General features: G+C 37.5%; 2 protein-coding genes across 2 annotated transcripts; one reads left to right on the top strand and one right to left on the bottom strand.

Moving 5' to 3' along the window:
• The first annotated feature begins 622 nt into the window (after positions 1 to 622).
• On the top strand, positions 623 to 10,746 carry ppid (peptidylprolyl isomerase D). Its single transcript, XM_014981979.2, has 10 exons — positions 623 to 783; positions 2,852 to 2,992; positions 4,746 to 4,852; positions 4,991 to 5,179; positions 5,938 to 6,060; positions 6,877 to 6,983; positions 8,809 to 8,953; positions 9,141 to 9,227; positions 10,059 to 10,101; positions 10,352 to 10,746. Exons 1-10 carry the CDS (start codon positions 699 to 701, stop codon positions 10,438 to 10,440), a joined length of 1,116 nt encoding a protein of 371 aa, XP_014837465.2. The 5' UTR covers positions 623 to 698; the 3' UTR covers positions 10,441 to 10,746.
• On the bottom strand, positions 10,739 to 27,592 carry etfdh (electron transfer flavoprotein dehydrogenase). The gene is made up of 13 exons (XM_014981977.2): positions 27,387 to 27,592; positions 26,200 to 26,358; positions 22,149 to 22,378; positions 21,371 to 21,452; positions 20,836 to 20,954; positions 19,089 to 19,166; positions 18,121 to 18,267; positions 17,835 to 17,975; positions 16,683 to 16,826; positions 15,978 to 16,146; positions 14,580 to 14,762; positions 13,062 to 13,283; positions 10,739 to 11,226 (listed from the first exon to the last, which is right to left on the bottom strand). The coding sequence occupies exons 1-13, from the start codon at positions 27,415 to 27,417 to the stop codon at positions 11,063 to 11,065; spliced, it is 1,869 nt and encodes a 622-aa protein (XP_014837463.2). The 5' UTR covers positions 27,418 to 27,592; the 3' UTR covers positions 10,739 to 11,062.

The raw sequence follows: 27,592 nt of genomic DNA, 5'->3' as shown, positions 1-27,592 counted from the left end.
TTCAAATTAAATTTTTTGTTGACCACAAAAGTGAAAATAATTTAAAATTTCAATTTAACATTGCATAAAAAGTTATTTTTGTTCTTCAGTGCTGATCTCTGTGAAGAAAATCCTGAGACTGTAAAGCGGCAAATCATGTATTATAACGTATGATCTTTGTTGTATAATTATGTTTTTGTGGAATACGCATATTTTATAGTGAAATTTTTTTTTTCTCGTTGTGTTCTAGTTTATGGGTTGCATTGTTTTGCTTATCCTAATATTATAACACACATAGAAGCGAGAAAATGGTAGGACTTTTGCCTTGCAAAAGAATGATCGTGCGTTCGAGTTTGGAGGCACTCATTATACGTCCGTGTGTTCTTATCGGGTACCAAAATAAAAAAAACATGACTGTTAGCTGGTTAGCTGCTGGTTTTCCCTGGTCATGAATGAGTGTGTTTAATTTCTGTCCTGTGTTTCTCCGTTGTCCTGTAATTGACAACCAACACAGTAAGGATTAGGGGTATGATTCCTGCTAAATTATGAAAGAACCCAGATGATCTTTCGAGTTTATCGTCAAAAATGTGTCAATTAGCGGAGTTGGCTTTTATTTTGAAGCGTCGAGTTGGAAGTTACGTATGCCTTTCATTCATAACGTCAACGGCTACAGTGCGACGGTCTCACCTACCTACAATTTGCAACAATTATTCCTTAAAATGTCTCACGCAGTGCCGTCGGAAAAGCCATCCAACCCCGAGAATCCTCGCGTTTTTTTCGACGTTGACATCGACGGGGAAAAAGGTCCGTTTTTTTTTATTTTAAATGAACTCATGTAGCAGCACGTTCTGTGGCTAATTGAACTGTTAGCCTATTAGCTACATCCGCCCCAGTGGCTTCCAGAAGCTCTGTCAGTTTCTAAGGAGTCAAAACGAAATAAAGCTGATAAAATAAACATGTTAGATTGATGATAACATTTCACTGTTAAAGTCTAGCGTTGTAAAGCCACACGTATTTTTTAAAATTGTCTTTAAAATAATATGCTCTCTAAAGAATGGTGGTAAATCAGTGTAGTTCAGTTTAAAAATGTTGTATTGAGTAGTTATGATTAATTATTAAGATCTGGGAGTATCACACTTACAAAGTATATCAGGTCAATATAATGTTTATACTTTTTATTTTCCTTATTACGGTTTTATGATCATGTTTGAGTTAAATTTGAAGTTAAAATTGGAATTCACGGTTTTCTTTAGCAATCTGAAAAAGCAGGGATTTTTTTACACGTCTTTCAGGTCAGGATTAAATTGGGAAAAAAATGGAGTATGGAAAAAAAAAGACTTCTCTGTAAGACATCCATTCATCTATCTTACCTTCACTCTATACATTAATCACAGCAAATTATTCACTATAAATTTCTACCATTCATCAGTCCATTTTTCTACCCATTTGTCCAATGTCTGCCCATCTATTGTCCATCCATCTATTCTTTCATCCAGCTGTCCATCATTATCCATTTGGTTGAACATTGTTCTCCCTTCCATCTGTTCATTTTCAGCCCATCTGCTTGTTCTTCCGTCCATATGTCCATCCACTCGTCTGTTTGTCCATCATCATCTTCCCTTTTTCTCACCATTACTTTTCACGAGTCTGAAAAAGTACTGGAACAGATTAAGATTGCGTTTTTTCGTTTAGAACACGTCAAGGAAAATAAATGTTAATTTATAAAGGCTTGTAATAATAATAAGAAACATAAACTGAAACATAGACACTGTTTCACTTGACAGTCCTTTCCAAAAGGAGAGGTAAAAACTTCAAGTTTCTTTTTCAAAGTTGTCCCAGATTAGTTCATCCATTTGTCTAAACAGGAGTTTGCTTTTTTTGACACAAAATATGAGTCAATACATTTACATGAACATTTAGTTGCAGATCTGTACATGTCCACACACATTTATTCATCCACATCACATACAAAATGCAGTTACCACTCAAACAATGTTAGCAGCTTAACATGCATTTAATGATCTGAATACCTCAACCATCATCTTTCTCCTAAGGTAGCAAACATCAGTAATCCTTCTGATGTTTGCTTAAATCTGCTTATTTTTCATATATTAGTGTTGAATTGTCCCAGCACTTTTTCTTGCTTTACTGCTTTTTAATCCAATTTATTGCCTCTAGTCCAGGGGTCCCCAAACTTTTTCCTGCGAGGGCCACATAGCTGTTCCTTTCTCTGGTCGGGGGCCTGTCTTAGTTTTTGGAGAAAGAAACCTTAGAAAATTCTTGTCGAGCGGGGGGGGGGGACGGATGGACGGGGACGGGGACGACGACACATTCACGCTTTTAGATAGATTTTTACCCAGAATACAAATGGAAAAAACCGTGAGTGAAACGGTGACTGGGACTGACTAGTATATATTCCATTGAGGGAAAGTAAGTTTCACATCTGCTCAAGCCCCCTGGTGGTTGAAGAAAAATCCACATATAAACCAGAAAATACAATATATGAAAAAAACACTGAATGCTCTCTGGTATGAGGAGGCGGGCCGGATGCGGCATTGTTCAGGGGGCCGGACCAAATGACGTGGCGGGCCGGATCCGGCCCGCGGGCCGTAGTTTGGGGACCCCTGCTCTAGTCCTTTTCAGTCACTGCATAGCCTAAAACAGAGTTTACCTGGATATATTTCACTGTACAGCTTATATAATTATGCATATGATGGAGCAAATCCATGAACTATTCAAAACAAAGATTTCTTAAACTCAGTTTTAAGATTTTACTATTTAGCTGACATGTTTACAACTACTTGTGATTTATCAAAGTTTTACCCAAACTGTCCTCTTTCTGAAGCTGTTTCTCTTGCTTTTCTGTCCTCAGCCGGCCGCATTGTTCTGGAGCTGTTTGCCGACGTCACCCCTAAGACTGCTGAAAACTTCCGGGCACTCTGCACCGGAGAGAAAGGCGTCGGGAAATCGACGGGGAAACCGCTGCACTTCAAAGGATGTCCGTTCCACAGAAGTAAGTGGCCCTCATCCTTTCATTTGATCTCACATTTGAGTTGAATGAATCAGGAGGATACCTTGAAGTTAGAACCTATGTATGGTGGGTGAACGGCTGAAGGGGGCTTCCAGTGAAGCGACACATTGTACCTGTGGAGGGTGTGTAATGAAAGTTATGCTTATGTAGCTCAGTTTTAACATAGATGTTGGATGGTGGACTTCAAACTGTAAACAGTGACAAGCCGATCTGGTTTGTTGACCGCTAGAGGTTTAACTCTTTGAAAGTAAATTTATTTATCCAGTTATTGTCAATATTCATTCATACAGAGACACATAATGACATCTAGCTCTTAAAGTCGGCACTTGGCCATATTACATTCCTTTACATGTTTTATGCCTTCTGGTGCAGGATTGAAGTACTACTGGTTTCAGTTTTATTTAAAAATCTCAAGTTTTAGTTGTGATAACCTTTTAAGAAAAGTACAGAGTCCTTTGTTGTTGTTTTTTCAATAGTTACAGGAAAAACTGTTCTTAGCCATAGTTGAAAAAAAAAACAACAGTTAAATATTGGTAAATGCTTCATATAAAAACAGGTGAAAATGTGCTGTAATTGAAGCATTAATTACATTTTATTGGATTTCTTGACAAATTGTACATCAAATGCTAATATAAAAATTGCAATACATTTATAGTTTCATTTTATACTTGAATTGATGCATTTTGCATAGATGCTGGATTTCAACTGGTAAAGGCAGCAGAAACAAGACAGTTTGTCTACAAACCGTAAACTATAGCAGGTTGTGTTAAGGTTAAATACATTGGATAACATTATTTGAGTGATGGGACTGAAGTGGAAGCTTAGAGTTATACTTAGCATAGCATTGGAACAATTTATATACATGACAAAACCACAATATCACTTCCTTTATCTGAATATCCTACCTGTTTAAAATGAAAAGCTATAGATGTATGCACCAGTCCTTTTATTATCCTTTTTAAAAAAAATATTTTCAATACAGAGATGTTTGTAAATAAGACTGTCAGACAGGGGAAACAGGTTTTTATTGAAATTAAATTAAACACAGACATCTACAAATACAGATCACCACAACTCTTTTTTGCTCATTAATATGCTGTATGACAGACTTTATATGCAGCACAGCCATAACGTGTCCACCGAACTGCGCAGGTCACTGTGCACCTGAAATGATAGGATATGCTTATATACACCAATATTACACCGTAGACACAGCTTCAATCTCAAATAATATCATTAGCAACATGTTCTATTTAGCACAGTTTAAAAAAAGTGTTATTAAACCACAATATTTTAAAGTATAGGGACACTGTTTTAAAGTCAGGTATAAATAAAATAAATTAAATAAAGCCTACCTTAATATTCCACAAAATCAAAAAGACGAAATGAAACTTCCACAGGTAGGATGTATTGAAAAGAAATCTGCTGAGTAAGCAGTATGTGATGTAGCATCGTTGTGGGCTTGCACATTACCACAAGGTAGGACGGATTCATGGGTAGCATAGCTGGAACACTGGGCCTTGAGGACTGACCTCAGGCACCACTGCTCTAGTTAGAAAGGGACACTCATTTTTATTACAAATTGTTACTTTGAACTGCCTTATTGCTCAACATTTGCCACATAAATAATATGACCTTGCCTTACAATAATTTTAAGTGTTCAAAATACAGTTTTTAAAATATTAAATGTTCTGAGGCTTTTACTGTGCTTTATCTATTTTCTTTTATTTGACAGTCATCAAGAAGTTTATGATCCAGGGAGGTGACTTCTCTAACCACAACGGCACAGGGGGGGAGAGCATCTATGGGGAGAAGTTTGAGGATGAAAACTTCCACTACAAGGTCTGCAATGTGTTCAACTTCTACATTTGCTCTCAAAAACTAATTTAGCTCAAAAACATACAATGTAAGGCAATTGTCTATACCTGCCTTTGTTCTGGTTCATGGATGCTACTGAAGGCGTTTCTCCTCTTCTTGCAGCATGACAAAGTGGGACTGCTAAGCATGGCCAATGCTGGGGCCAACACCAACGGCTCACAGTTCTTCATCACGACGGTTCCCACACCCCACCTGGATGGAAAGCATGTGGTCTTTGGACAGGTGTTAAAAGGGATAGGAGTTGTAAAAATGCTAGAGTCCGTGGAAACCACAGAGGACACGCCTATAAAGGTAGAGTCAGCAGGAAGCCATAGGCCTGATTTACCTGCATAAAAAGGCCAAAGAGCGCTTCAAAACAGAATCTAACCAGTTTCAGCAAAATGATGATGTTTAATATTTGGGTGTACTAAAGATTTGAAGTACAGTGGCTCAGACTATTAATATTATATTCGTCACTGCTTTGCATCACCGTGCAACACTCTTGAATGGTGGTGTTGGCTTAGCAGGCATTTGTATCTAAAGTTTTGAATTTAAAGAAAGAAAAATATTGTAATTATAGCAAATAGAAATCATTTTAATAACCCCAAGTGACCTAAAACAGAAAAAGTTTATTCAGATTTAATATAACTGAGGGCTTGTTTGTCAGATTAAAAGTACTTTTTGAAAATAATCTTTAAGCTGGTATTCAACATATTTATTATGCCCACACTTCCCTGTTTCTTACATATCAGAGAAGAATAGATTTAAAGAGAAGCCTTTGTTGTAACATACATAATGTCTGTATGTGGTTGCAGTTTTTAACCATAAGCCTTGTAGGGCTTTAATTTCATTTACATATTTAATAGTTGATTTCTGACCTCTCTTTGAATAAGTCTGGTTATCAAACAGATTTAATTCATAGTCTCTGTTCCCTGAGCGAGTATTACACTGTTAGCCGACATTATATATTTATAGACCGTCTTTGCATTAATTCTGTTAGAAATATTTGAGCATCAAATAAAATCGTTCTACGTAAAATGTCCTGTAATCTGCCTTCCCCCCCCCCTCAGCCTTGCATCGTAGCGGACTGTGGTGAACATAAGGACGGGGACAGCTGGGGCGCCACTCCAGATGACGGAACCGGAGACGCTCACCCAGACTTCCCCGAGGACTCCGACATCGACTTTAAAGATGTAAGTACCAGCGACGTCTTTGATCTTCAAGGGCACGGGTTCATCCTGGCAGATAGCATCAGAGCGCTCCGCCAGGACTGGAAGGCCATGTTTGGAAATGTGCTTCTTTGCTGCCCTTTGCAGAGTCAGCCCAGAGAACGGAAACAAATTTCATTCTGAGCTTTAAGGACACCCTTATCCTGGAAGCTGGAAAAATTGTTGCAACATTTACTCATAAACACGTCACTGAAAATGTATTTAAACAAAGTGACTCAGCTAGTCTTTCTCAAACCTTAATCAACTTCATGTGCAGCTCAGTGAAATAAAATATTATTAATGGCTGAATTTATTTTAAAATCTCAATTCAATAAAGCTTAGCACAAATTACTAAATTACTAAAGCAGTTACAAAATGTTTCAACCCTTTCATGACCAGCATAATTAGTGGTAAGCAAAGCACCTGTTGTTGTTATGACCTGCTGGAAGTTGGAGCTGGGTGTCAAATCAATTTTATCCATTAAATACATTTTCTGTTTATGAAAATTTAAATTTAGGGAAATCTGGATTTTTTTTCTCCACCAATGGCACTCCTTGGGTTTCTGTAGATCAGAGTGATGCAGTTGCAGTTAAATGGAGTTGTTTACTAGTTAGCAGAAAATTAATTAGCCGGCAGAAGCACGTCTAACAGTCGGTCTCAGCATAAAATAAGCAGTCTGACAGCAGAGTGAGCCGGCTATTGGTTTCCTCTAATCACACCTCAACATAGTAAAAAACAAAAACACACCAAGACAAGATTTCCACACGGGGAACATGTCATGTTTTAATTTTAATCTTTCAGCTTGACAAAGTTGTGTCGACTGCCGAAGACGTGAAGAACATCGGGAACGTGATGTTTAAGAACCAGGACTGGACAGCTGCAGTGAAAAAATATAAGAAAGCCCTCAGGTAAGACTCCATGTCTCTGCAGCTGTGGTTCCCTTTCAGTCACAGCCGTCCTGGGAGAGACGCACGAATCCAAGCAACGCTTCAATAAAGCAGCTATCAAATTAAAAATATTAAGGTCATCTGCATAAATCAAACGGATATTTCATACAGTATTTGAAATAAGTTGTTGTCCCAAAGGCGATTTGATTCAGTTCAATAATACCATATTTATCCCCAAGGGAAATTAAATGTTGTCATAACTCGTAACATCCAAGTACCTTCAAAGTGTCGTTGTGGACGGTGATGCTGGGAACAGGAAGAATATCAGGTAGCAGTCAGTTGCAACAAATCTGAAGGGGCCTCTGACTGAAGACTTGCTGTATTACCTCGACTTAAAACATGACCAAAAGTCTAGAAAAAGAATAAATCAGAATGCAAGACACTTACGAAGTGGAGAGCAATAAAAAAAGACAGAATTAAAGGTTCCCTGACAAAAATGAGCAGGAAAAATCCAGTTTTCAGCTTACTACCAAACCAGCCTGTCAGAAATGGAAAAATAAAAATTTTTTCCAGTCAGTGAATGCACCATACCAACTAGTGCCAAATCATGATGGTGCTTTTTGTTGTGGTTAAGTGAAGAATCTATTTTCTTGGGTGTTCAGTAAAAAGTTCAGAGGAATCAGAGATTTAAGAAGCTATTTAAAATGAAATCCATTTTTTTCATTCAGCTACAAGAAGTTGAGACTTAAGCTAGATAATGGAAGGCTGAATGCAGTCGTTCTATTTTATCCTCCTGTGTTTTCAATCTCTGTCACAGACTTGATGGATTTGGAGAAGCTGGCAGCCATTAGAGTCTACTGTGGTGTTGGAGATGCTATTAGGGGCTTTCTGCCCCTGAAGGAATGAAACGAGCAAAAAGTTGAACTCATTTTATTGGTGCGAGTTGGAATCTTCCAGGATGTGTGTTGTGTTCATGGACAGAACCTCAAGGGCAGGTCATATAGTAGAAGTTATGGAGAGAAGGGTGTGTGATTCAGGAACCTCAGAGTCTGACCTTTCTTCTTTTGTTTATAACTCGACTCTTTCAGCACAACCTCCAGCATGAAAAAACAATGTCTGTAATTGAGGTGGTTTGACCATTTGATCAGGATGTTTTCTGACCGCCTGCCTTTATTTAACCAGGTCAGTTGGTTAAATAACCAACTGACCTGGTTAGCTGACCTGATTGACAGCTGACCTGATTGACAAATCGTGATACCTGCAGAGCTTCAGATGTTCTTCTGACATCTTTTCTGACCTCCTGGATGATTCTATGCACCATTGACTAACTGGAGTACTAACTTTTTCACACTGGTTGGATGGCAAAGGAGAATCATTTTCCACCTCAGCAAAATTGTATTAAAGAAACATTTATAGTTAAATTTTATTTTTATATGAATTGATTAAAAGCAGTTTGATCTGAAATAGTTAAGTGCTAAAAAAGCCTGTAAGGATACAAATAGTGTCACAGTACTGTAGTTTTTCTGAAGTACACACACCTCTTATTTTTGTTGCCAACCTCATTAATTACATATGAGATGGTAAATACAGTTTAATCTGTGAACTCTACCACTTAGCCTCCACATCGAGTCAAAAGTAAAAGTATTTAATATTTATACTTAAAAATAGGAATAAAAACCGTTTTACAGCAACTGCTTTGACACATTTCAGTGTCCTTCTGTCCTTTCTTATGACTGAGAGAAATCTGTATCAGCAATTCAAAGCTGGGAAAAAATGAAATTAGCCACAAAAAGGGCTAATTACCTGGCCCACCTGAACCTTTATGGCCTGCTGTGTGTTTATGCAGGTACCTGGACATGAGTGGCAACCTGGTGGAGGATGAAGAGGAACACAGGAAGCTGGAGCCCACAGCAGTCAGCTGCTTCCTCAACATGGCCGCCTGTAAACTGAAGCTGCAGCTCTGGCAGGAGGCTCTGGAGAGCTGCGATGAGGTGACACCAGCAGCTCTGCTCTTATAGCTGCTTTACTGCATCAGATCAACAGTCAGGGTTAAAATGTTGTATTTCCAGTTATTTTAACTGGAAACCAATTTATTTAGGAGCAGTTAGAGCATCATAGCTGCAGCTTTAAAGGCATTAATCAAAACAGGATCGAGTAAAGATAAAATTTCTGTTTCAGGCTCTTGAACTAAACCAAGAAAACACAAAGGCACTTTTCCGGAGGGCCCAGGCCTGGCAGGGGTTGAAGGAATACAACAAAGCCTTGGTAAGCTGTTCAAAGCTTTTCTTCATCTTGAGAGAAGAGAAAGAGAGTTATCAAAGCAGCTGCTGGTGGTGGATGTGACAAAACTGGCAGCTCATAAAGCTGGGGGTGTTTTGGTTTTTTATACACGGTTGTGTCTAAAGTAATAGCAGCAGTCCATCATAATAACCTGGATCGTTGTTTTTAATAGAAATTATTTCTAAATGCCAAATTTACAAGAAGGTGTAGTAGAGTAATCAAAAACTAACAGAGCCAACAGTGCATGCTGCTGGTTCTGGTGTAATTAATTAAAAGGTGTGCGCTCAAAAGAATAGCAGTCCATGAGGTAATTCATTATGTGAAACAGGCGTTAAAAAGGTGACCTTGATTTAATGATGTACAGACTGTATAGCCGTCCTGATGAAAATGGGTCAGTCCAGAGGAATGTCTGAATGCTTCTCATACTTTAGTGTTTTATTTCAGAACAGGGTTAAATGGTTCTGGATGTACTAGTAAGGACTAAATGACCAGCAAACAGGTGTTTCTAACATGGACATGTGAATGAAAATTTTACACACTTCTTAGAGTAATATTCCTTTACCTTCGCTTTCTGAACATCAACAGATTTGATCAGTTTTTCTTTTAAGTTAAACTTGAATGGGATCTCATTGCATATACATCTTTTCTTCATCTTGAGAGAAGAAGAGAAAGAGAGTTATCAAAACAGCTGCTGCTTTTACATGTATAGAATATTGAGCTATACTCATTTTTTAAAGCAGCCATTTAGCAAATGAAAGTGATAACCTTTGTACTGCTAAGTTGTTCTAAGACTATTTTATTTGCTTTTTGTTTTAGGGTGATCTAAAGAAAGCTCAGGAAATTGCTCCAGAAGATAAAGGTATGTTTTTTGTTTTTTTGTTTTTTTTTTTACAATAGTTTATATTTTTCATGTCACCCCTATAAGCCTAAATTCAGCTTGGAAAACTTAAAGTCTAATAAAAACGTTTCATCGGCTAATAACTGCCTATTAGTCAACATTAACAAAAAAGAGATGAGTGACGCCAGTACAGTAGAACTAAAAATAGTTTATCAAAATGTCACCATTTCATGTAAAATCAATAATGAAACCTTTTCAATTTTTTTGACAGCCATCATCAATGAGATGAAAAAAGTTCAACTTAAAATCCAAGAGGAGAAGGAGAAGGAAAAGAAAATCTATGCCAAGATGTTTGCCTGAAGACAAACTTTGTGCTGCAACAAGTTGTCTTTTGTTCATTTTTGCAGTCATCTCAGTAAAAACTGAAGTTATTCAGAGACTGTAACAGTATTCTCATTCTACTGTAACACTTCACTGTGATTACCTCAAGCTTTGGTCTGAAGCATGTTCAGGTTACAGCTGACTAACTGAGCAACACAGCTTTGTCGTGTCTTATTCTACATAAAGTTGTGTATCTTGTATCATTTCATTGTTGAGATTTTGATGCAATACACCAGTTTGCTTTATTTATGTTTTTACTGGTCAATAAAACAAGGGATAACTCAAGTTTTCTTTATTTTCTGTGACATTATACAGTGTTAGTTTCTGTTAAAAATGCCAACAGACATTAATTTACAGCCTAATTTTTACAAAACTGACAGAAAATGTTTCTGTTGATCAAGTATTTTCTCTTTAAAAGGATTAAAATGCCCACAGAGCTCATGCAGAACCCAGCAGTTGGACCTTCAAGATTCATAAACACACTTTATAATTTAAAGTTGTACCCTCAGACAGTTACACGGCTAACGGTTCATACTCAGGCACATACTGACCACTCCGGATTCCTTAATGTGAAAAAAAAAGTTTTGTTGAAGATATAAGTTCACATTCCGTTGTAGGCGGGTCCGCCGCCGCCCTCCGGTACCACCCAGTTGATGTTCTGGCTGGGATCCTTGATGTCGCAGGTCTTACAGTGGACACAGTTCTGAGCGTTGATCTGTAATCTCATCCCATCTCCGGTTTCCACGGGAACGTACTCATACACACCTAGAGGATGGATGGATCAAAGAAAATTTTAAAAAGACAAATATTTAACTTAAATGTAATTCAATCAGGTTTCATGTGATGCCTGAAAGGAACGTCTTTGTATTGAATCCTCAATCAGGACTTTCAAGGATGCAAATCACTGGATTTATCACAACATAATATTAGATCGATTTGATTGGATGATGACACCAATGTTGCTCGATTTCACAAAGTCCGTCGTGATACGATTTTGATTTAATTCATAAGTCTACAATTGATATTGTGGACTTATCTTTACATCAACTTACAAAAACAATTTTAAGTTTGATCTCACCGTCTTATTTAATTATTTCAGTTTTCTAAGCATTTTTCTTAAAATATATCACTGATCCATGTAGACTCATTCCTCGTATCGCCTTGTATTTAGCTCCATGTATCCTGGACTGCTTTATAAATAGACTTTAAAGTGTGGCAATAACATGGATCTGTAAAGCTTAAAGGCAAAGTTTCTATAAAATGTTTGAGCATCTAAAATAAGTTCAGCTAAATCAACATTTAATTAATTAATATCCTACTTAATTTAGTAGAATAATCTTTTATTAAAACCTGTTTAGTACTAACCTTGCTACTGCTTTAGCAGATTAATATAAACCATAATTCTGCAACCTTTAAAATCCAAAGAAACATTTGTACCACGTTCAGCTAAACAGAAGTCATTTAGAGCCACAAGTATTAAAAATATATATATCTACTATTGAAAGTTTATACAAATTTTTAAAGAACCATTTTATTTCTATTTTTAAGTTTTAAAATAAAGCATGTACACAGTTTCTTCCACAGCACACAAATCCATACTTAAAAGCGTTATCTATTTTATCCGAAGTTAAACCTGTTGCAGACCTCTGATATAGGCACACCTTGCCAAAACTCTCCGTTTTCCAAACTGAGCAAAACAATGAGCCACAGATTGCAGAATAACTGAAGGTTAATCTGACATTTAATTGCATTAATAAACAGACGCTGTGTGGAAGATATTTAGCTGCAGTTGGCGAGTTTGTGTAGAAAAAGTGAGGACGAAGCAGTAGATGATAAAAAGTTCGAATCACTTCAAAATGCTTAAATATAATTGAACTGTGATAATAATGAAGAAAGAACATAACAGACTAAAAACATTAAAATTTATTTTAACACAAACATTGAAGCTGCAACCATGAAAAACAAAAACAAAAATGATTCAAAGTCAAGTGAACGGTCATTTGATTAATTGCCGTCCTGCATGATCCAACACACTGTGCTTTTGTTTGTTGCATTTGAAGGAAACCAACAAGCGTAAAAACAGCAGCAGCGAGTTTCCCAGAGCGTCACATGAGCCACACAATGAAGCTTCACTTTCCAGCCATTTCCACCAGAGCCAGTCTTTGAGAAAATGAGTTTAGTTGCATTCAAAATGAGATAAACAGCCAATAATTTAACCGTCTGCCTCACTTCCACACCAACAGCAGCCCTGTTTGCCCCATGCAACACTCAAGATGCTGGACTATTTTAATCAATAAATTCTTATTATCTGGAGGAAAACAGACCCCAGGCAGAAACGTTGTTTTGTTAGAAGAGTGTTGCTTGTTAACAGGTTTTTCTTTGGAGTTTAAATTATGAAGTTCTAGAGAAAGCTCCATGTCAACACATTCAACACTAGCCTTTTGTCTTGAAGATACAGACTAAAAGAGTTTTTTCCCTTCTAGATTAATTATCAGAGATGATTGTCTTGACAGATATGTTACTTTAAAACAAGAGAAAGCCTTCTGTGAACCTGGACAGACTCGATGTGCTCATGCTCTGCTGAAAGGCTGTGAGGTTACCTGCCGGGCAGAAGCGCTGCTCAGGTCCGTCGTAAATAGCCAGGTTCTTTTCGACGGGGATGCGGTCGTCCTTTAGGGTCAGGTGTGGAGGCTGGTCGCCCTCGTGGTTGGTGCCGCTCAAGGCCACCGAGGACAGCAGGTCGAAGCTGATTTTGCCGTCGGGCTTCGGATATTCAATGGGCTTACAATCTTTAGCTGGTTTCAGCTGGTTTGCATCCAGGCCTGCCGCAGAAAGAGCACGGTGGGTTAGGAGGCGTTGTCCTCAGAGGACGACTCAAACAATAGAACCGTCCAGACGACCGTTCCGAGTCGAGACAGATCAGTGGTGATGTCTGCAGCTAGTGCAATTCATCTACCGGTGCCTCAAAGTGAACAAGATTAATAAATAAAAGGTTTTTGGAGCTACTGAAAAGGACTCGATATTAACCTCTAGTTAACCCTGGTCCAACCCTCTAGACCAGAGTAGTCCAAAGTGTGACCCGGGGGCCATTTGTGGACTTTGAAATTATTTTGTCCGGCCCTTAACTACAAGTTAAAAATGGAAAAAATTCAGCCAATAAAATAGAAAACAACTGATGACCCCCAAATTCTTTATTTTCTCGTTTTTTTTTTTTTAAACCAAAGTCCTCTTTATTTTTTTGACTCTTTAATAAAAAGCCGTTCTGCTGACTAATGAGAAAACAAGGAGGACCAACATCAGCAGATACACCAACTTCTCTCATCGTCATGCTGTGGAAACGTCAATAAATTGCATTTTGTCCTTCCAGAATATGGAATCTTTATTTCCTAATGAAATTTACTTTCATCTGAACAGCAAGCCTAAAGCAACAATCTGGTATTTTCTAATCTTTATCTCAGGTAAAACACTTTTAACATTGTCTTCATTGCTTTACGTCTGGCTTTACAATCCTCTCAGGAATGTAGTTCTCCAATTGGTTTTTTTCTGCCCAACTTTCTAAAATGCTTGGTTATGACACACTGAATGAACTGCAATAATCTTGGTCATATTGGTGTGTGCAATACTATGATTGCAAACGTATGACTGATAGAAAGTAAATTTACAGAACTATCTGATCACCCTATAAATATTTAAAGCATCTCCGTCCAATCAGATGGACTCACATCTGGTGTATTACTACAGAGACCACAAAGCTGTTCAGGAAGTGTCCTGAAAATGAGAGGTGATTCTTTTCGATATTAAATATTTCAGCAATAGTGTCACAGTTAAACACTTTTATGAAATTATGCAGCCCTAGAAAAAGAAAGCACTCAAAACATTTCACTCATTAAGGAATGTCTGTATTATTTATTGACCTTGTGTTGGTTTTTGCATTTTAGTTTCAGAAAAGAGAAAACACATTTCAACTGTTTCTCTTTTATGGCTTTTATATCTTTGCCCATTTCACCTTATACAGTTGAGCAAACGTTAGATTTGCTGTTATCAAATATTCATAGTTTTCATCAGTAATCAATTGGATAAAGTCTGAAGTTAAACCCACATAAAGCGGTCCTCCTCACCTCTGTGTTTGAGTGTCCAAGGCTCTTTTCCTCGTAGAATCCAGTAGAAAATGCCGGTGTACACCATCCCACCATAAAGGCCAAAGTAGTTGTGGAAGGACGGCCTGATGTTCCTGACAGCGTGCAGCTCTTTCCACACAGAGGAATTCTCCAAGTTGTCACTGTACTCAGGTATATGAAGCCCTAAGATACATAAAAGGTTTTAAAATGAAGAGTGAATTGTAGACTCTCTGTTTTTGTGACATTAAGGAATGACAGATTTGAAGGAAAATATAAAACAACCAACTAGACGACCTTTTCATAATAGGTCCAGTTTGTTAGAATCAAGCTAAAATTGGTTCATTTATTCTCCATTTCATTTGCTTCAAAAGTCAAGAACTCTGAACTGGAAATTAAATTACATCTGAGGTGAACATTTTCTATTTGCCAGATAGAAACCAGTGTGTTTGGTTATTCAGTGACAGCTGGTAGCAACTCAGGCCAAAAATGGATTTTAAACACTAATGCAACATAATCACCAGTAGACACTGAACAGTACTGTTTGCAAATAGGTTAATGAAGTGCTAATAAGTAACCTCTACATGCAGAGCAGCCATACTGAACTCTGACCTCAACAGAAGGAGTTCCTGATGCAGTTCCAACCAGGAACTCTCTCAACACCTTTAACTTTGATCCATATTTTGTCATGTATCAAATGCAGACCAGAAAAGTAATTATGTTACCAATTTTACTGTGAAATATTCTGTGCCACACTTGAGTATTTTTCAAGTTGACAATGCTTCACTCTCAAAGCATGTTGGACCTCAAAGCTAGCCGTTGTTTTTCAAAGTCTTTGGCCAGACGTTTTTTATTGATATTTCAGTTCTGTGATTGATGCACCTGCAGTTTCAGACGTTTAGTTCCAGTTTGACCGCTGCTGTCATCTTACACTTTTCTAATTTTTACAAACTTTGTAAAAGTCAACCTTCATGACTTTTCAAAACGTTCTGCTCTGAAGAAATATTTGTAGCTACTGTATGTACACCTAAAGACAGAATAAAATATTCTGTCTTTAAGTGAAAAGGTCATATGACCAAGAAAACCCAGTGGTTTATTGGCAAAACTAAGATATGATTTAGTGCAAAACTACTAAAGCTGTACATTTATTAAAGAAAATAAATCTCAAATTAGCAAACTGTGTAAATCAAATATTTTTAAGATATGTAATATTTGAATTTTCCCAAATATTTAATTTTGGAGTTTTATTAACTGCAAACCACAATAATAAAAGAAAAAAAAAATCAGAGAAATGCTTGCTCAGGATGAAATGTCAATGAGTTTTCTTTTTGAATTACATTTCTGCAAATGGCAGAAGCAGAGAAGCCACTGTAAGTCACAGTGAACAGAAACAAACTAGACCTGCAGTCTCTGAGTCCAGGTTCTCTGCAGTGACTTTAGGGAAAATGGCTTCAGCAGCCAGGATGCCGCTCTTCATGGCCGTGTGGGTTCCTTTTATCTTTGGGACATTCATGAACCCCGGGCTGCAGCCAATCAGCAAACCTCCAGGAAACGTCAGCTTTGGGATGCACTAAGGAAGAAACAGCCAGAAAACAAGAGTTTTAATCAGCTGTTGGAGTTGTTGATTACAACACCAACACCATAATAACACCAACACCAAAAACCTGCTAAGGCTCCTCATTAGCAAGAAAAAATAGTAATAAGTCTGAAAATCAGGACTAATAAATTAAAGGTTGAACACATTTAAAGCCTAGTTTGATTAAAGACTAGGCTCAGTACAATAGAGGAAATTTATACAGGGTCTGTTTATTTTTGTTACAAACTTGTAGCAACGATTCTGTGTTCTTGCAAAATTTGACTTTGCCATTTTGCAGATGGTTTTAATCAAACACAGAAGCACTAAAGTTAACAAACCCCCAAAGGGGAAACTTTTCTCCCTTAATCATGTCAGTACAACTGCTTCCACCCCCAAAGTCTCAGCAGGACTCAGGCTCTGACATTTACACCAGATCAGTCTGTGAAGTCGGGAGAAGTTCGATTTAAAATAACAATCACCTTGTTAAGGGCAACCAGAAGTAGCTTTCCTCACCAATTAAAGCAACATACCTGAAATCCTCCTTCATTTAAGGCTCTGGCTCCGTAAGCAATCCTCTGGCCTCCCTCCAGCGTGGCAGCTATGAAGGGGTGATGCTTCCAGCGCTGAAACTCCCTGAAGGGGCTTAAATACGGATTGGAATAATCTAAACCAACCTGGAATAAAAAAAGGGCATAATTGGTAGAAGAGCAGCCATAAACCTGAATTCATAAACCTCTGACAATCCATCATTTTATGAATTTGAAATATCTGAAAAAGCAATCTTCAGGGTTTGCACAAATCTTTAAAAAGTCTTAATAGGCACTGAATTCATTAACGCCGGGACTCTCAGAGCTGATGCACGCCGTTCATGTAGCATTTGGACCCCATAGGGGGAAAAAAATAAACAAACAAAAATTGTCTGTCTAACCAAGATATTTCTGCATAGCTGAGACCAGTACCAGCCATGCATCGCATTTTGTGCAAGAATTATTTCAAAGACGGCACAACGGAAATCAAGGCAGTGCAGCCACACGTGGGAAGTGTGAAACAAAGCCTGAAGATCAAGCTGCCAACAGTCGGCAGTCATTTCTGGTTTTGCAAGCATGTTATTTTAAGATACTTAACTAGAGCCAAAAAACCTCAAAAATAAAAAAACAAACCTATGAATACTGTAGAGTCGTTATTTGGAATTAATAGTCATCTGCCATTTGTGTGTTTCCAAGTTTTCTTTATTTCCAAATTTGACACTTTTACACTGAACCAAAACGTCATACATGTGTTAAAACATTTGGGTCAAATTGGTGGTAACTGGAGTTGTTTCCCCCCCTATTTGTGTCTATTGTGAAGTTAAGTCTTAAACTTTATTTCAAGTTGCATTAAAAAAAGTCTTAAATTGATCTTTCTTTAAGCTGTAAGAACCCTGAATATTAATCTTACAAAAATCAAAGTGTTTTTTAACAAAAGGTAGGCTTAATATAACTTTATAACTAGATGCTTTGGTTATAAAGAAATATGCAGCAGATTCATTCTGCAAAGCAAATAAACATTTGCAACATTACCTGCAGGCAGTATTGGAATACTGCGCCCATGAGAAATGGATGCATCCGATTATCCTGAGATTTTTTTATTTATTACTACAATAAGGTTCAATTGTCATACACACAAGATGTGATAGCACTCACCACAAAGCCCAAGGCAACTAGAGGCTCTCCTTCATTCAGGTGATACAGGAAGGATCCTCCGTATGTGTGTCTGTCCAGAGGCCACCCGACAGAATGCTCTGTTCTGCCTGGTTTCCACTTCTTCTCATCAATCATCCACAGCTGAAAAAAGCACATTGTCTTTACACTATGCAGTTCATATTTAATCTTTCAAACAGAATAATTTACTTAAACCGGTTGGAGAAAAGGGAACAGCAACCTCAGTGATCATTTTTTATTTATTTTTTTTAATCAGTCTGCTAATTACCTCCTTCAGGCCGATAGCGTAGGTCTGGGGTTCACAGTTCTCCCTCAGGTTGAATTGCTTATAAAGCTGCTTTGCTAAATGGCCATGGCAGCCCTCTCCAAACACGGTGACCTTAGCATGGAGCTCCATTCCTCGCTCAAAAGTATCCTGAAACGGGTATTAAATATCAACATAAAGTTGTTTCAAACACAATGAAGCATCTGGAAAATTACTCACAATTTTTAAACAACCATAAAAATTTTGTGCATCTGATCAACAATGAGAAGCATTTGTTCCTAGGAACGTAGGAACGAGCTATTAAAAATAAAATCTCAACTCAATTAACTTCTTAATACCAAATATGATTTTAATATTTTTTTCTTCCTTTTCTTAGAATAAATTAAACTCGGATTAAATCAGAAGTTATGACCTGAATTTAGCTGAACTGCCACCGACTTATATTTTGGTAACATTTACATGAACTGCTTTAAAACGGTTTACACTGGAGAAACATAAAAGGTTTCCGCTTTGAAACTGATTAGCCATTAGCATAAAAAACATCCTAAAACTCAAGACACTATTTTATCTCCTGCAAGTAAGTGATTTATTGTAAAAATGTTAACTATTCTAACATGTAAATAAAACATATCCTGCTGAAAAGGGTCAAAGGATAAAAGCTGAACCTAAAAATGTGGAAAAAGGATCGTAAATATTTAAAGAAAGAGTTCAGAATCACAGCAACTGACCGGACAGTTGCCTCGTTGGACCTCTGATTTAAAGAAATGCGGTGACTCAAAGCTTTTTGCTTCCCCCATGTAACCTTGTTCTCACAACACATATTTAATAAATCATGAGGGACAGAAGTCAAAAGTACATTCTTAAGGTCTCAACTTTAAAGTCAGCTATCCTGACGAATCAAATCCTCCAGTGCTGTTATTGCACAACAAAGAGACTCTAAAATAAAATGAGCTTTCTAGATGGGTCATTACCTTAGGTGAGCCATCCTTGGCAATCCCCACATCATTAGTGGCGATCCCTTTAACACTTCCATCCTCATGAAATAAAACCTGAAAGTAAAATGCAGAAATAGCCACAAAGGATTAACACTGTCTTTATAGAGCTGGGATTATACACAAGGAGGCGTTTCTGAAAATAATAAATAAAATATAATAATAAGATATAATAAGAGTTGACTTTAAAGTACACAATAAGGAAAGAATGTTAAATATTTAATTTGCAGAGCAGAATATTTTGTGGGCTTATTAAACAAAGTCATAGCAGATTTTAATTTTTTTAATATTTCTTCAGGGTTTGTTGGATTTTCTTCAGGCAGGTTTCCATGGCTCTTCCTCTACCGTGTTCCTCCAGCAGTGAAATGCTGCTCTGCCAGCTTGAGATCAAACGAGTGACCCAGTCAGCAGATCATCCCACCTCGTTCCCTTCCACGTCTCCTGGGCTGCTTTCGCAGTATGCTTTGAATCAGTGTCCATCTGAATGCCGGAGCGTCGTGCTGAATCTGGCTGGCTCTGACAGCGCGTCCCTCCAGAATTCATCTGCCTGCTTCTGTCAGATGATCAAATACCAGCAGCGATTGGGCGCCATCTGGAAGCCGTCCTGACCCGTGGTATCACTGCCTCCATGGCGGCGTCTACCGTTTCAAGCCTTCGCTACACTTTCATCTTCCTGATCTTAGTTTCATCAGAACAAAGAATACTTTACAACAACCAGGCTGACATTTTATTGTTGAGTGTTTTCAATCTGTATGATACAACTTATGCTGTTTTCTTTTGCTTCAACTAATAATTTATATAGAATTTGTAGAGATTTGTTTTTAAATAAAACTTCTCTGGAGCATTTTGAGATATTATTGATTACAAGTCTACAAAGAAAAACATAGACTTAACTATCAATTAGCTGATGTATAAAATCAATTTTTGTTGTGTTTAAAGATTGTAAGTATGTTGGATTTACAGGCATAAAATAAGTCAAGTCTCTACAGCTGGTGTTCTGCCTTATGGAACATTAAAACATTATTTTATCATTGTTATTGACATTTTCCATTGTCCACTGGCATAATACAAATTGTTCTACTTAAGAAAAGCGTTGAAGGGTCCTGACTTGTTATACTTTCCAATTTCCTTTAAGGTGAGGGTGAATAAAATGCAGCACTTAACAAGATTATCCGAAACACATGAAATTAAGCTTTACGAGAGCTTAAGAGGCCAGAATGGAAAGAAAAATGAAGTAAAGCAAACAGCAACTTTACTTCAATTCAATATGGGCAGTCATGCAGTCTGAAGACCCCACCTTGAGCTTCTCACTCACTGCAACTACAAAAATACTTGGCAAACTATTAAAATGACAAGGATACTGTAAAAACAGTGGGCTAGCCAGTTAGTGTAAATTACTGTTAAAGGATTCATTTACTACCTTCTTGAGACAGAAAGATAGAACTTAAAGAGCAGCTTTGAATTATTATACTGTAATTTATTAAACTCTGAAAAGACACTTAATTGTGCATAAGTTTGATGTTTTAACTTTATACCAGCAGAGATGTCCTGGAATAACAGAATTCTACAAATAACCAAATGAAATCCGCTCTACGTTTATAGGTAAATTACATTTGGGGGGGAAAAAAACCAAAACATGTGAACAAAATGGATAAAATGGTTGTAAGACATGTAACAGGATAAAAATATGTAAATCCCCTTTGATCAAAGGAACTGAAGATCTCACCTCAGCAGCAGCATAACCGGGATAAATCTCCACTCCCAGCTCCTCAGCCTGCTCCCCCAGCCAACGCACAAGGTTTCCCAGCCTCACAATGTAGTTACCATGGTTCTGCATGGGCAGTCCTAAACACATTCAGATAAATCACAAGAACATATGCAGTCATGTTGGATGATACATTGGTTTATTCCAGATAAATCATCCAGAAAGCATATTCTCAGCTCAAAGTGTTTACGGCACCATGTGGAAAATATCTTCAAATGAACCAAGTCAAACATATTTATAAGGTGCACCACTGAAGAACATTTCATCTTTTCCACATCAACGTAAATGCACAGCATCAAGACGATGCACACAAATTGCAGTCCAGGCAGAAACATTGAAATTGTAGGGAGTCTCTTCGTGTTATACAGAACTCACAGAAACAGCCATGAATCTAGGACTGGCCCAAATAAACAGGAATAAAACTCAGATTAATCATGTCATCAACAAAGGGAGAGTTATAAACTTCCCATCCAAGGAGCCTAATGGAGGTTTTTACCTGGCAGTATGGGGACGGGGATCCTGTGCTTTTCTGTAAAAATGCTGAACACATCTTCTGTCACCGGAGTGTGCAGAGGAGCCTGAGGGAATATTAAATATGTTCCTGAATACATTTTACACTTTACTGATACATCAACAGTTTAATATGCTTGCCAGTATTAGCATGACAAAATGAACATTAATTGGCTGAGGAATTAATTACAATATCTAAGTGACTCATTTAACTACAGTATTTGACTGTAAATGAAGAATGAAAGAACAGGAGGCTCAAATAGGAGCCCCCCCCCATTTGATTATTTTTTCTGTGGAACGTTAACTTTAAATAATTTGTGAAATATTTGCATATTTGTGGATTTTTTCATACAGAATATCTTAAATACACAAAAGAAAATAGAGACCGGAAAGCTGATATTTCTAGGAGCAATGCTAATTAACACGCTACTGGCTAGCATTTGCAAAGCAACCAATCCAGAAGTGCCCTTTATTTTCTTTGGTACAGTTTGCCTGAACCAGAAAAACTGAGATCATTTTAATTTTATTTTGTCCCATTACCTGGAAGATTTCACTCTTATTGTGCATTTAGTTAAACAGCTGGATAGAAAAATATATTAAAAATAAATCAATATTAGAGTCCACAAAATACAAGATCTGATAGGTTCATTCCTAATTGATCTTGTTCTCCAGAGGCCAATAATGAGCTCCACCTGATGTAACTTACTCCTAAATTCTTAGTGGTATTTGGGCAGCATAGGGGCCACACATATTGAGATACTTGCCCCTCGTTCCTTCCAGTCAGGAAATAGCTCAATGAGGGCGCGGGGCTCCAAACAGGCTCCCGACAGCGTGTGAGCGCCGAGCTGAGGGGCCTTCTCCACCAAGCACACTCGCAGTTCCTTCTCTTGTTCATTTGCAAGCTGCTTAAGGCGGATGGCTGCAGAGAGACCAGCAGGGCCGCCGCCGACAATCACAACATCGGCCTCATCCGCAAACCTCTCCATTTCCATACCTGCGAGAGAAAAAGAGCAACACAGGTAATGTGCATGTTTGTGAAGGTCTGTAACAACTACAACTATGTCTGGAGTATTGAGATGATTAACAAATAACTTAAAAAAAAAACAAAAAAAAACTAAGATTTTCCATCTGATTTCAGTCACGATTTGGGATATAATCCAGACTGTAAACCATCCCAAAATCAGAAATAACTAATAACTATAAGGCCACATGGAATTAGTCTTATTTATATGTCAAAAAAGTGCTGAATCTGAATGCATCTAAGTGAGACTGCACTGAAGTCCACAAGAAACAGGACTGAACACTGAACAGTGTCAGTCAGCAGAAAGGGCCAAAGCTCAACATAAGAAAAGTGGTTTAAGTGCTGCAGAAACCAGTCCCAAGGTGTAATCCAGAGTTCCACATAGTCCCACCACAAATTTATGACCAATAACAGGTGAAAGCAAACGTAACTCAGTAGAGGCCGAGGTGTTGTGTTGGTTGGAAGCAGAGCCTCAGACAAGGAGGGAAATATTAACGTCGGCTTCATGGTAGATTTACGAATGCAGATTTTATGGCATTATTCTGTTGACAAAACCAACAAAACTGAGATGTTGGTGATTTAAAACCTGATCGATGAAAGGCTAGCTGAGGATCGAGCTTATTGTTGGTAATCAGTATCTCCGCATATTGACAGTTGTTTAATATGTATGCAATTTTGGGCTCCATGACAATAAAATGTTGTTGTCCCTGTACTCATTTTATAAAGATAAATTTCTGTTAGAAATAAATATTTCAGTTTTGTTGTCAAAAGAGCAAAGAGAGACAGAAATCCCCATAGACTCCTTGAAATGATGCTAACTGACATGTCGCTGAACAGTGTTGCTCACCTTTCTCACTGGGACAGGGAGGAGATAGGATGGTAAGGGGGGCTAGGGCTGCTGCTGACTCATCTGTTGTTAAGTGTGGTAAAAGGTACAGGGACAAGTTAAATATATGAATAACTTTGTAAATATATTTCTTCACTGATTAAATGCTGGTGAAATGGAGGCTAACAATACCAGGGTTTCCCCGAGAAAACTTGCTAAGCCTGGTGGTCAGGGAAGTCCACCAGCGGCTCACCATGTTTTTGTGCTAAATAATGTTAAAAGTTGACTGAAAAATATATGATCTCACATCAGTCTCACAGCACACTCAGCAATAAATTCTAAATGCTATTGCACATCCCTGGCCTTGGCCCCAGTGCTTTGACTATAGACCCTTCTTTGCAATCACTGCTATTGGTGTATATATATATAAAAAAAACCTTTTGACAAGGTTTGGTGGAAACCAAACCTGGCTTGGTGGAAACCAAACCTGGCTTGGTGGAAAAAGCATGAAGAAAAGGTTGGGAGGGCAAATAAAGCCTGGTGTCCCACCAGGCTTACGATGCATTGGGGGAAACCCTGAGTAGTGTGTAGCTAAGCAAAATAAGCTAAAACCTTGATAATCATACACATTAGATACGTTTACCCTACTTCCTGTGATCTCTCGGAAAAAAACTAGGTTTCAAATTGACACCCGTGACACTTCTGTCTGTCTTCTTTTTCTTTTTTCTCTTTACTTTTTTGAAAACCTGACTTTACCATTTTTCCTGGCAGCTTAGTAACAGCAACAAACCCTTTCATGAAGACACAAGGGGGTGTTAGCTTTTTGCTGTAGGAGAGAAAACAAAATTTTTACAGCAAAAAAAAATAAAAAATCTAGATAGATATTTTTTCCCTTTATTTGTGGCCTCCCTATCAGCCAGGGGCCCTTCGATTATGAAAACAGAATGACTTATTTGTTTTATTTTAAGATTGCTTCATTCCACAAGCGGGATGTAAATTTGAACTGTTGATATTTATTTGATTATGTGTATATTATAATTAATTTGTTACAAATTACAAGCTGACAGAGTTATTTTTATTTTCTTTGTCTGTAGCTACGTAGTGTTTGTATCTGCCTAAAAAAAAAAAAGACAATAAAGAATAGGTGAAGTAAGCATCAACTTGGGCGGTATGTAACATTTTTCTAACTGATATTCATCAGTCCAACAAATGTCAATGGGAGATATTCACGCAAGTAACTTTGCAGTGTAAACATGCACACACTAATTTGCCAGTTTAGAACACAAAGGTCCAAAATGGAGGAACTAATTATCAAAATAATAAAATCATAAATAGTTGCCTATTTGGGGTTACTCTGGCTTTAAACCAGATGAAAGATGTAAACAAAGCGGTGTGTTGCTTGTGCTGACGTATCGTCTCATACATGTCAAACATGAATGAGAATTTAAGTTTTCGTGCATGCTACGTTATTATCTGGTGGTAGATTTCCATCAACAAGCTCTAGAAAGGCTTTTCACCAGCACAAACTTTTACTAAAATATTTGAACACAAAAAGGGACAGCTCTAGATAAATACAGTGCATCTAAATATTTCTTAAAGTAAATTATGTTTATGGAGAGTGAGGCTTCCAACTTGGTGTACAGCGGAAGAATGGGCGCAGACAGAAATGGACTGTTACCTCAGCAAGGAGGTCAAAGGTCATGAAGAGGAACATCAACTGGCTTGGTGGAAAAAGCATGAAGAAAAATAACATCTCCCATTGATGTCACAAATGATCCAAAAATACATGTGCATACCAGTCACAAACACAACTTTGGAACGTCTTCAGCACCGCAGATAAAACTCAAGTCAAAGAATTTATCTTAAAGCTTTGTAAGGATTGTTTTCCCGTGTTCTTCTTGTTCTTATTCCGTATGGACACATTATAGTTTCTAGTTTATTCATTCATTCATTTATTTATTTATTTTGAATGCACAAAGTTGCTCAAAAAGACCATAAACTGTGGCAGAGATTGATTTTACAGAAGCACATGTTTGCTGATTTGTTGTTTCATACTTAGCTGAGTATGTAAAACAGATAAACACTGGAACGACCTGTAAACCTGGTTAAACTAGAAGAAAAAAGCCAATCTTTGTTTCCCTCTCCACCACTGTGGTTATTATTTAAACAAATGAATTTACTGAACATAGGTTGCTACCATTCTGCCTTTCTGTTATAAGTTTGAGAAAATAAATCACTGATGAACGTATAGACACCCTGAGGAAAAAATGTAAGCTTTGCTTGCAGCTGGAAGGAGTTTGTGTACAACATTAAAAACAGCATTATTTATGATCTTTTTCTATGAGCTGCATCTTTAAGCACTTTTACTAATTAATAAACTAACTCGTACTCCCTCAGCCCCCAAAGAAGAACGCTTTTTAAAAAATAAAAATAAAACCAGCGAAAGGCTCAGCTTATCGTCGATGGTCGACAATCATCCAACTTTAACAAGCATTTATCCAAACTATGATTTTTTTATTTATGGATACATATTTCAATATTTACACAAAAATTATTAAATGATCTAATGCTATTTTATAGAGGAACACTGAGAAAAAGAAGCTGATATTTACCATTAGCTCATTAGTCAAACTCTCTCATTGCATTGTCGGTTTCATAACAACATGCTGTTTGTAATACCCAAACTGTGTTACCTCAAACTATCTATCCACAGTTTAGACTCATTATTTAATGCCTTTAGTATCTGCTGTGTTTACTTCCTTATAGTGTATTGTAAAAAAATAAAGTCCACACTTATCTTGAAAAACAGATCAGATTACATAATTAGACCAAATGACAATCTCATGACCCAAAGCAATAAAGGTATAAAAACATGAGCTCCCTTTAGGTTAAAGGTGGATACCTGACTTGGATTAATTAAAATATTACAGGAGCTTTAATCATGAATATAGAAAATGAAAGATCTCACCTTCCCATCTTGCATCTTTATCTCGAGGATGAATGGTGTAGTGTGTGGTGATGCGGGTCGTCGACGCTGAAGAGCAAGTCCTCCTGTGTATACTAGAGTACAGTTGTGGGGCTGAAGGGTCTTTCTGTAACGTCACCAATGCCCTGATACATCTGTGCGCTGCAAGAAAGGAAGGAAGTTCCAAATCAGGTCTGGTCTGAATTTGATTCAGACCAGTTCTAACAGGTCGGAATGGGAGACCTTGAACTGGCTAAGACCAGGCTGACTGGATCCTCTGAGGGACACTAAAATCTGCTCCATAGGACAAATAAAGCTAACTGAGGTGGCAGGATGTTGGAGTGTTTATTCTGATTTGTTCTTCTTACAAACTTTGATAACGTTGATTATTTTTGGGTTGAGCCTTAGCAGGGAAGGAGGAAGTTCAAGCCATCTATTCCATTTGTTGGGCAAGGACTTCAACTTCTCCCTCCCTGGCTTTCTAACCACACAGCTAGACAGAGATTTAAAGGGAAAAAACAAATGAGATCGATAAGTATCAGCTCTGCTGACATGCTAACATGTGACATGCATGTTAGCATATCACAACAGTCTTGAGACTGGCATACAGTCTTTAGTCAGAAGCTTCTTGAGATTAGTTGTAAGACTGACTGCTACCAAAGATCCTTCCAGCCCAGAGCATCAACATCCATAAGATACTTGGAAAATGTGATTTATGACATTTATTTTTTCTTTGTGATAATTTTTTTAAAATCTGAGCTAAATTCGTTTGCCTAAGAAAAAGCAAGTGTCGTTAGCAAGCAGCTGTTAAACATCTGTAGAAACATCAATTTTGCATCTTCAGTTAAATGCAAATATTCCTGATAACTTTGTAAAGTTAATTTACACATATAACCTGAATATATATTTATAATCTACAGTAGATATCTTTACCTTATTTCCTGTGACCTAAATAACCGATTCAACTTTCACCTACATTAGCTTTGCGCTAGCAAAAATGAGAATGCTAAGCCAAGCTTTTTTTAAGGAAACACGAGAAAATTAAAGGAAGCCAGACAAAATAGATTAAAGTATCCAAAACGGTCGAGGAAGCATTTAGCTTAACTTTTAAAGTTGCTTCTTGTTTTTTTTTTAATCATATACAACTAAATCTCAGCCTGTTAGCCCAACGGCTAAATTAGCTTACTTACCTTTACAAGTGTATCTGCTGGCTGGAAACATCCTCTGTCCACTACCGCTGAGCCACCAGAAGACAGCGGCTCCTCTTCCAGAGAAACGCAATTCTGTGTTCAATTCGAACCCGGTCCAAACCTTACACAATTCCCAGCCTGGCAAACAAGTAATGACCGCAGAATCTGCCTTACCAAACAACGTCTCATAACAGCGCAACGTATGA

Source organism: Poecilia mexicana, unplaced genomic scaffold, assembly GCF_051168715.1.
Source record: "Poecilia mexicana isolate PSO_F unplaced genomic scaffold, ASM5116871v1 scaffold_10, whole genome shotgun sequence".
NCBI lineage: Eukaryota > Metazoa > Chordata > Actinopteri > Cyprinodontiformes > Poeciliidae > Poecilia > Poecilia mexicana.
Note: the sequence above shows the minus strand (reverse complement) of the source record. Positions and strands in the feature narration are given on the sequence as shown.

Coding starts and splice junctions, on each gene's coding strand:
- etfdh (XM_014981977.2), bottom strand. CDS start 27,417: ATGTTTCCAGCCAGCAGATACACTTGTAAAG. Junction 14,763..15,977: donor CCTGGACTCAGAGACTGCAG/GTCTAGTTTGTT, acceptor TATGTATCTTAG/GGCTTCATATACCTGAGTAC. Junction 13,284..14,579: donor TTGGACACTCAAACACAGAG/GTGAGGAGGACC, acceptor TTTCTGCGGCAG/GCCTGGATGCAAACCAGCTG.
- ppid (XM_014981979.2), top strand. CDS start 699: ATGTCTCACGCAGTGCCGTCGGAAAAGCCATCCAACCCCGAGAATCCT. Junction 784..2,851: donor TGACATCGACGGGGAAAAAG/GTCCGTTTTTTT, acceptor TTCTGTCCTCAG/CCGGCCGCATTGTTCTGGAG. Junction 6,984..8,808: donor AAATATAAGAAAGCCCTCAG/GTAAGACTCCAT, acceptor GTGTTTATGCAG/GTACCTGGACATGAGTGGCA.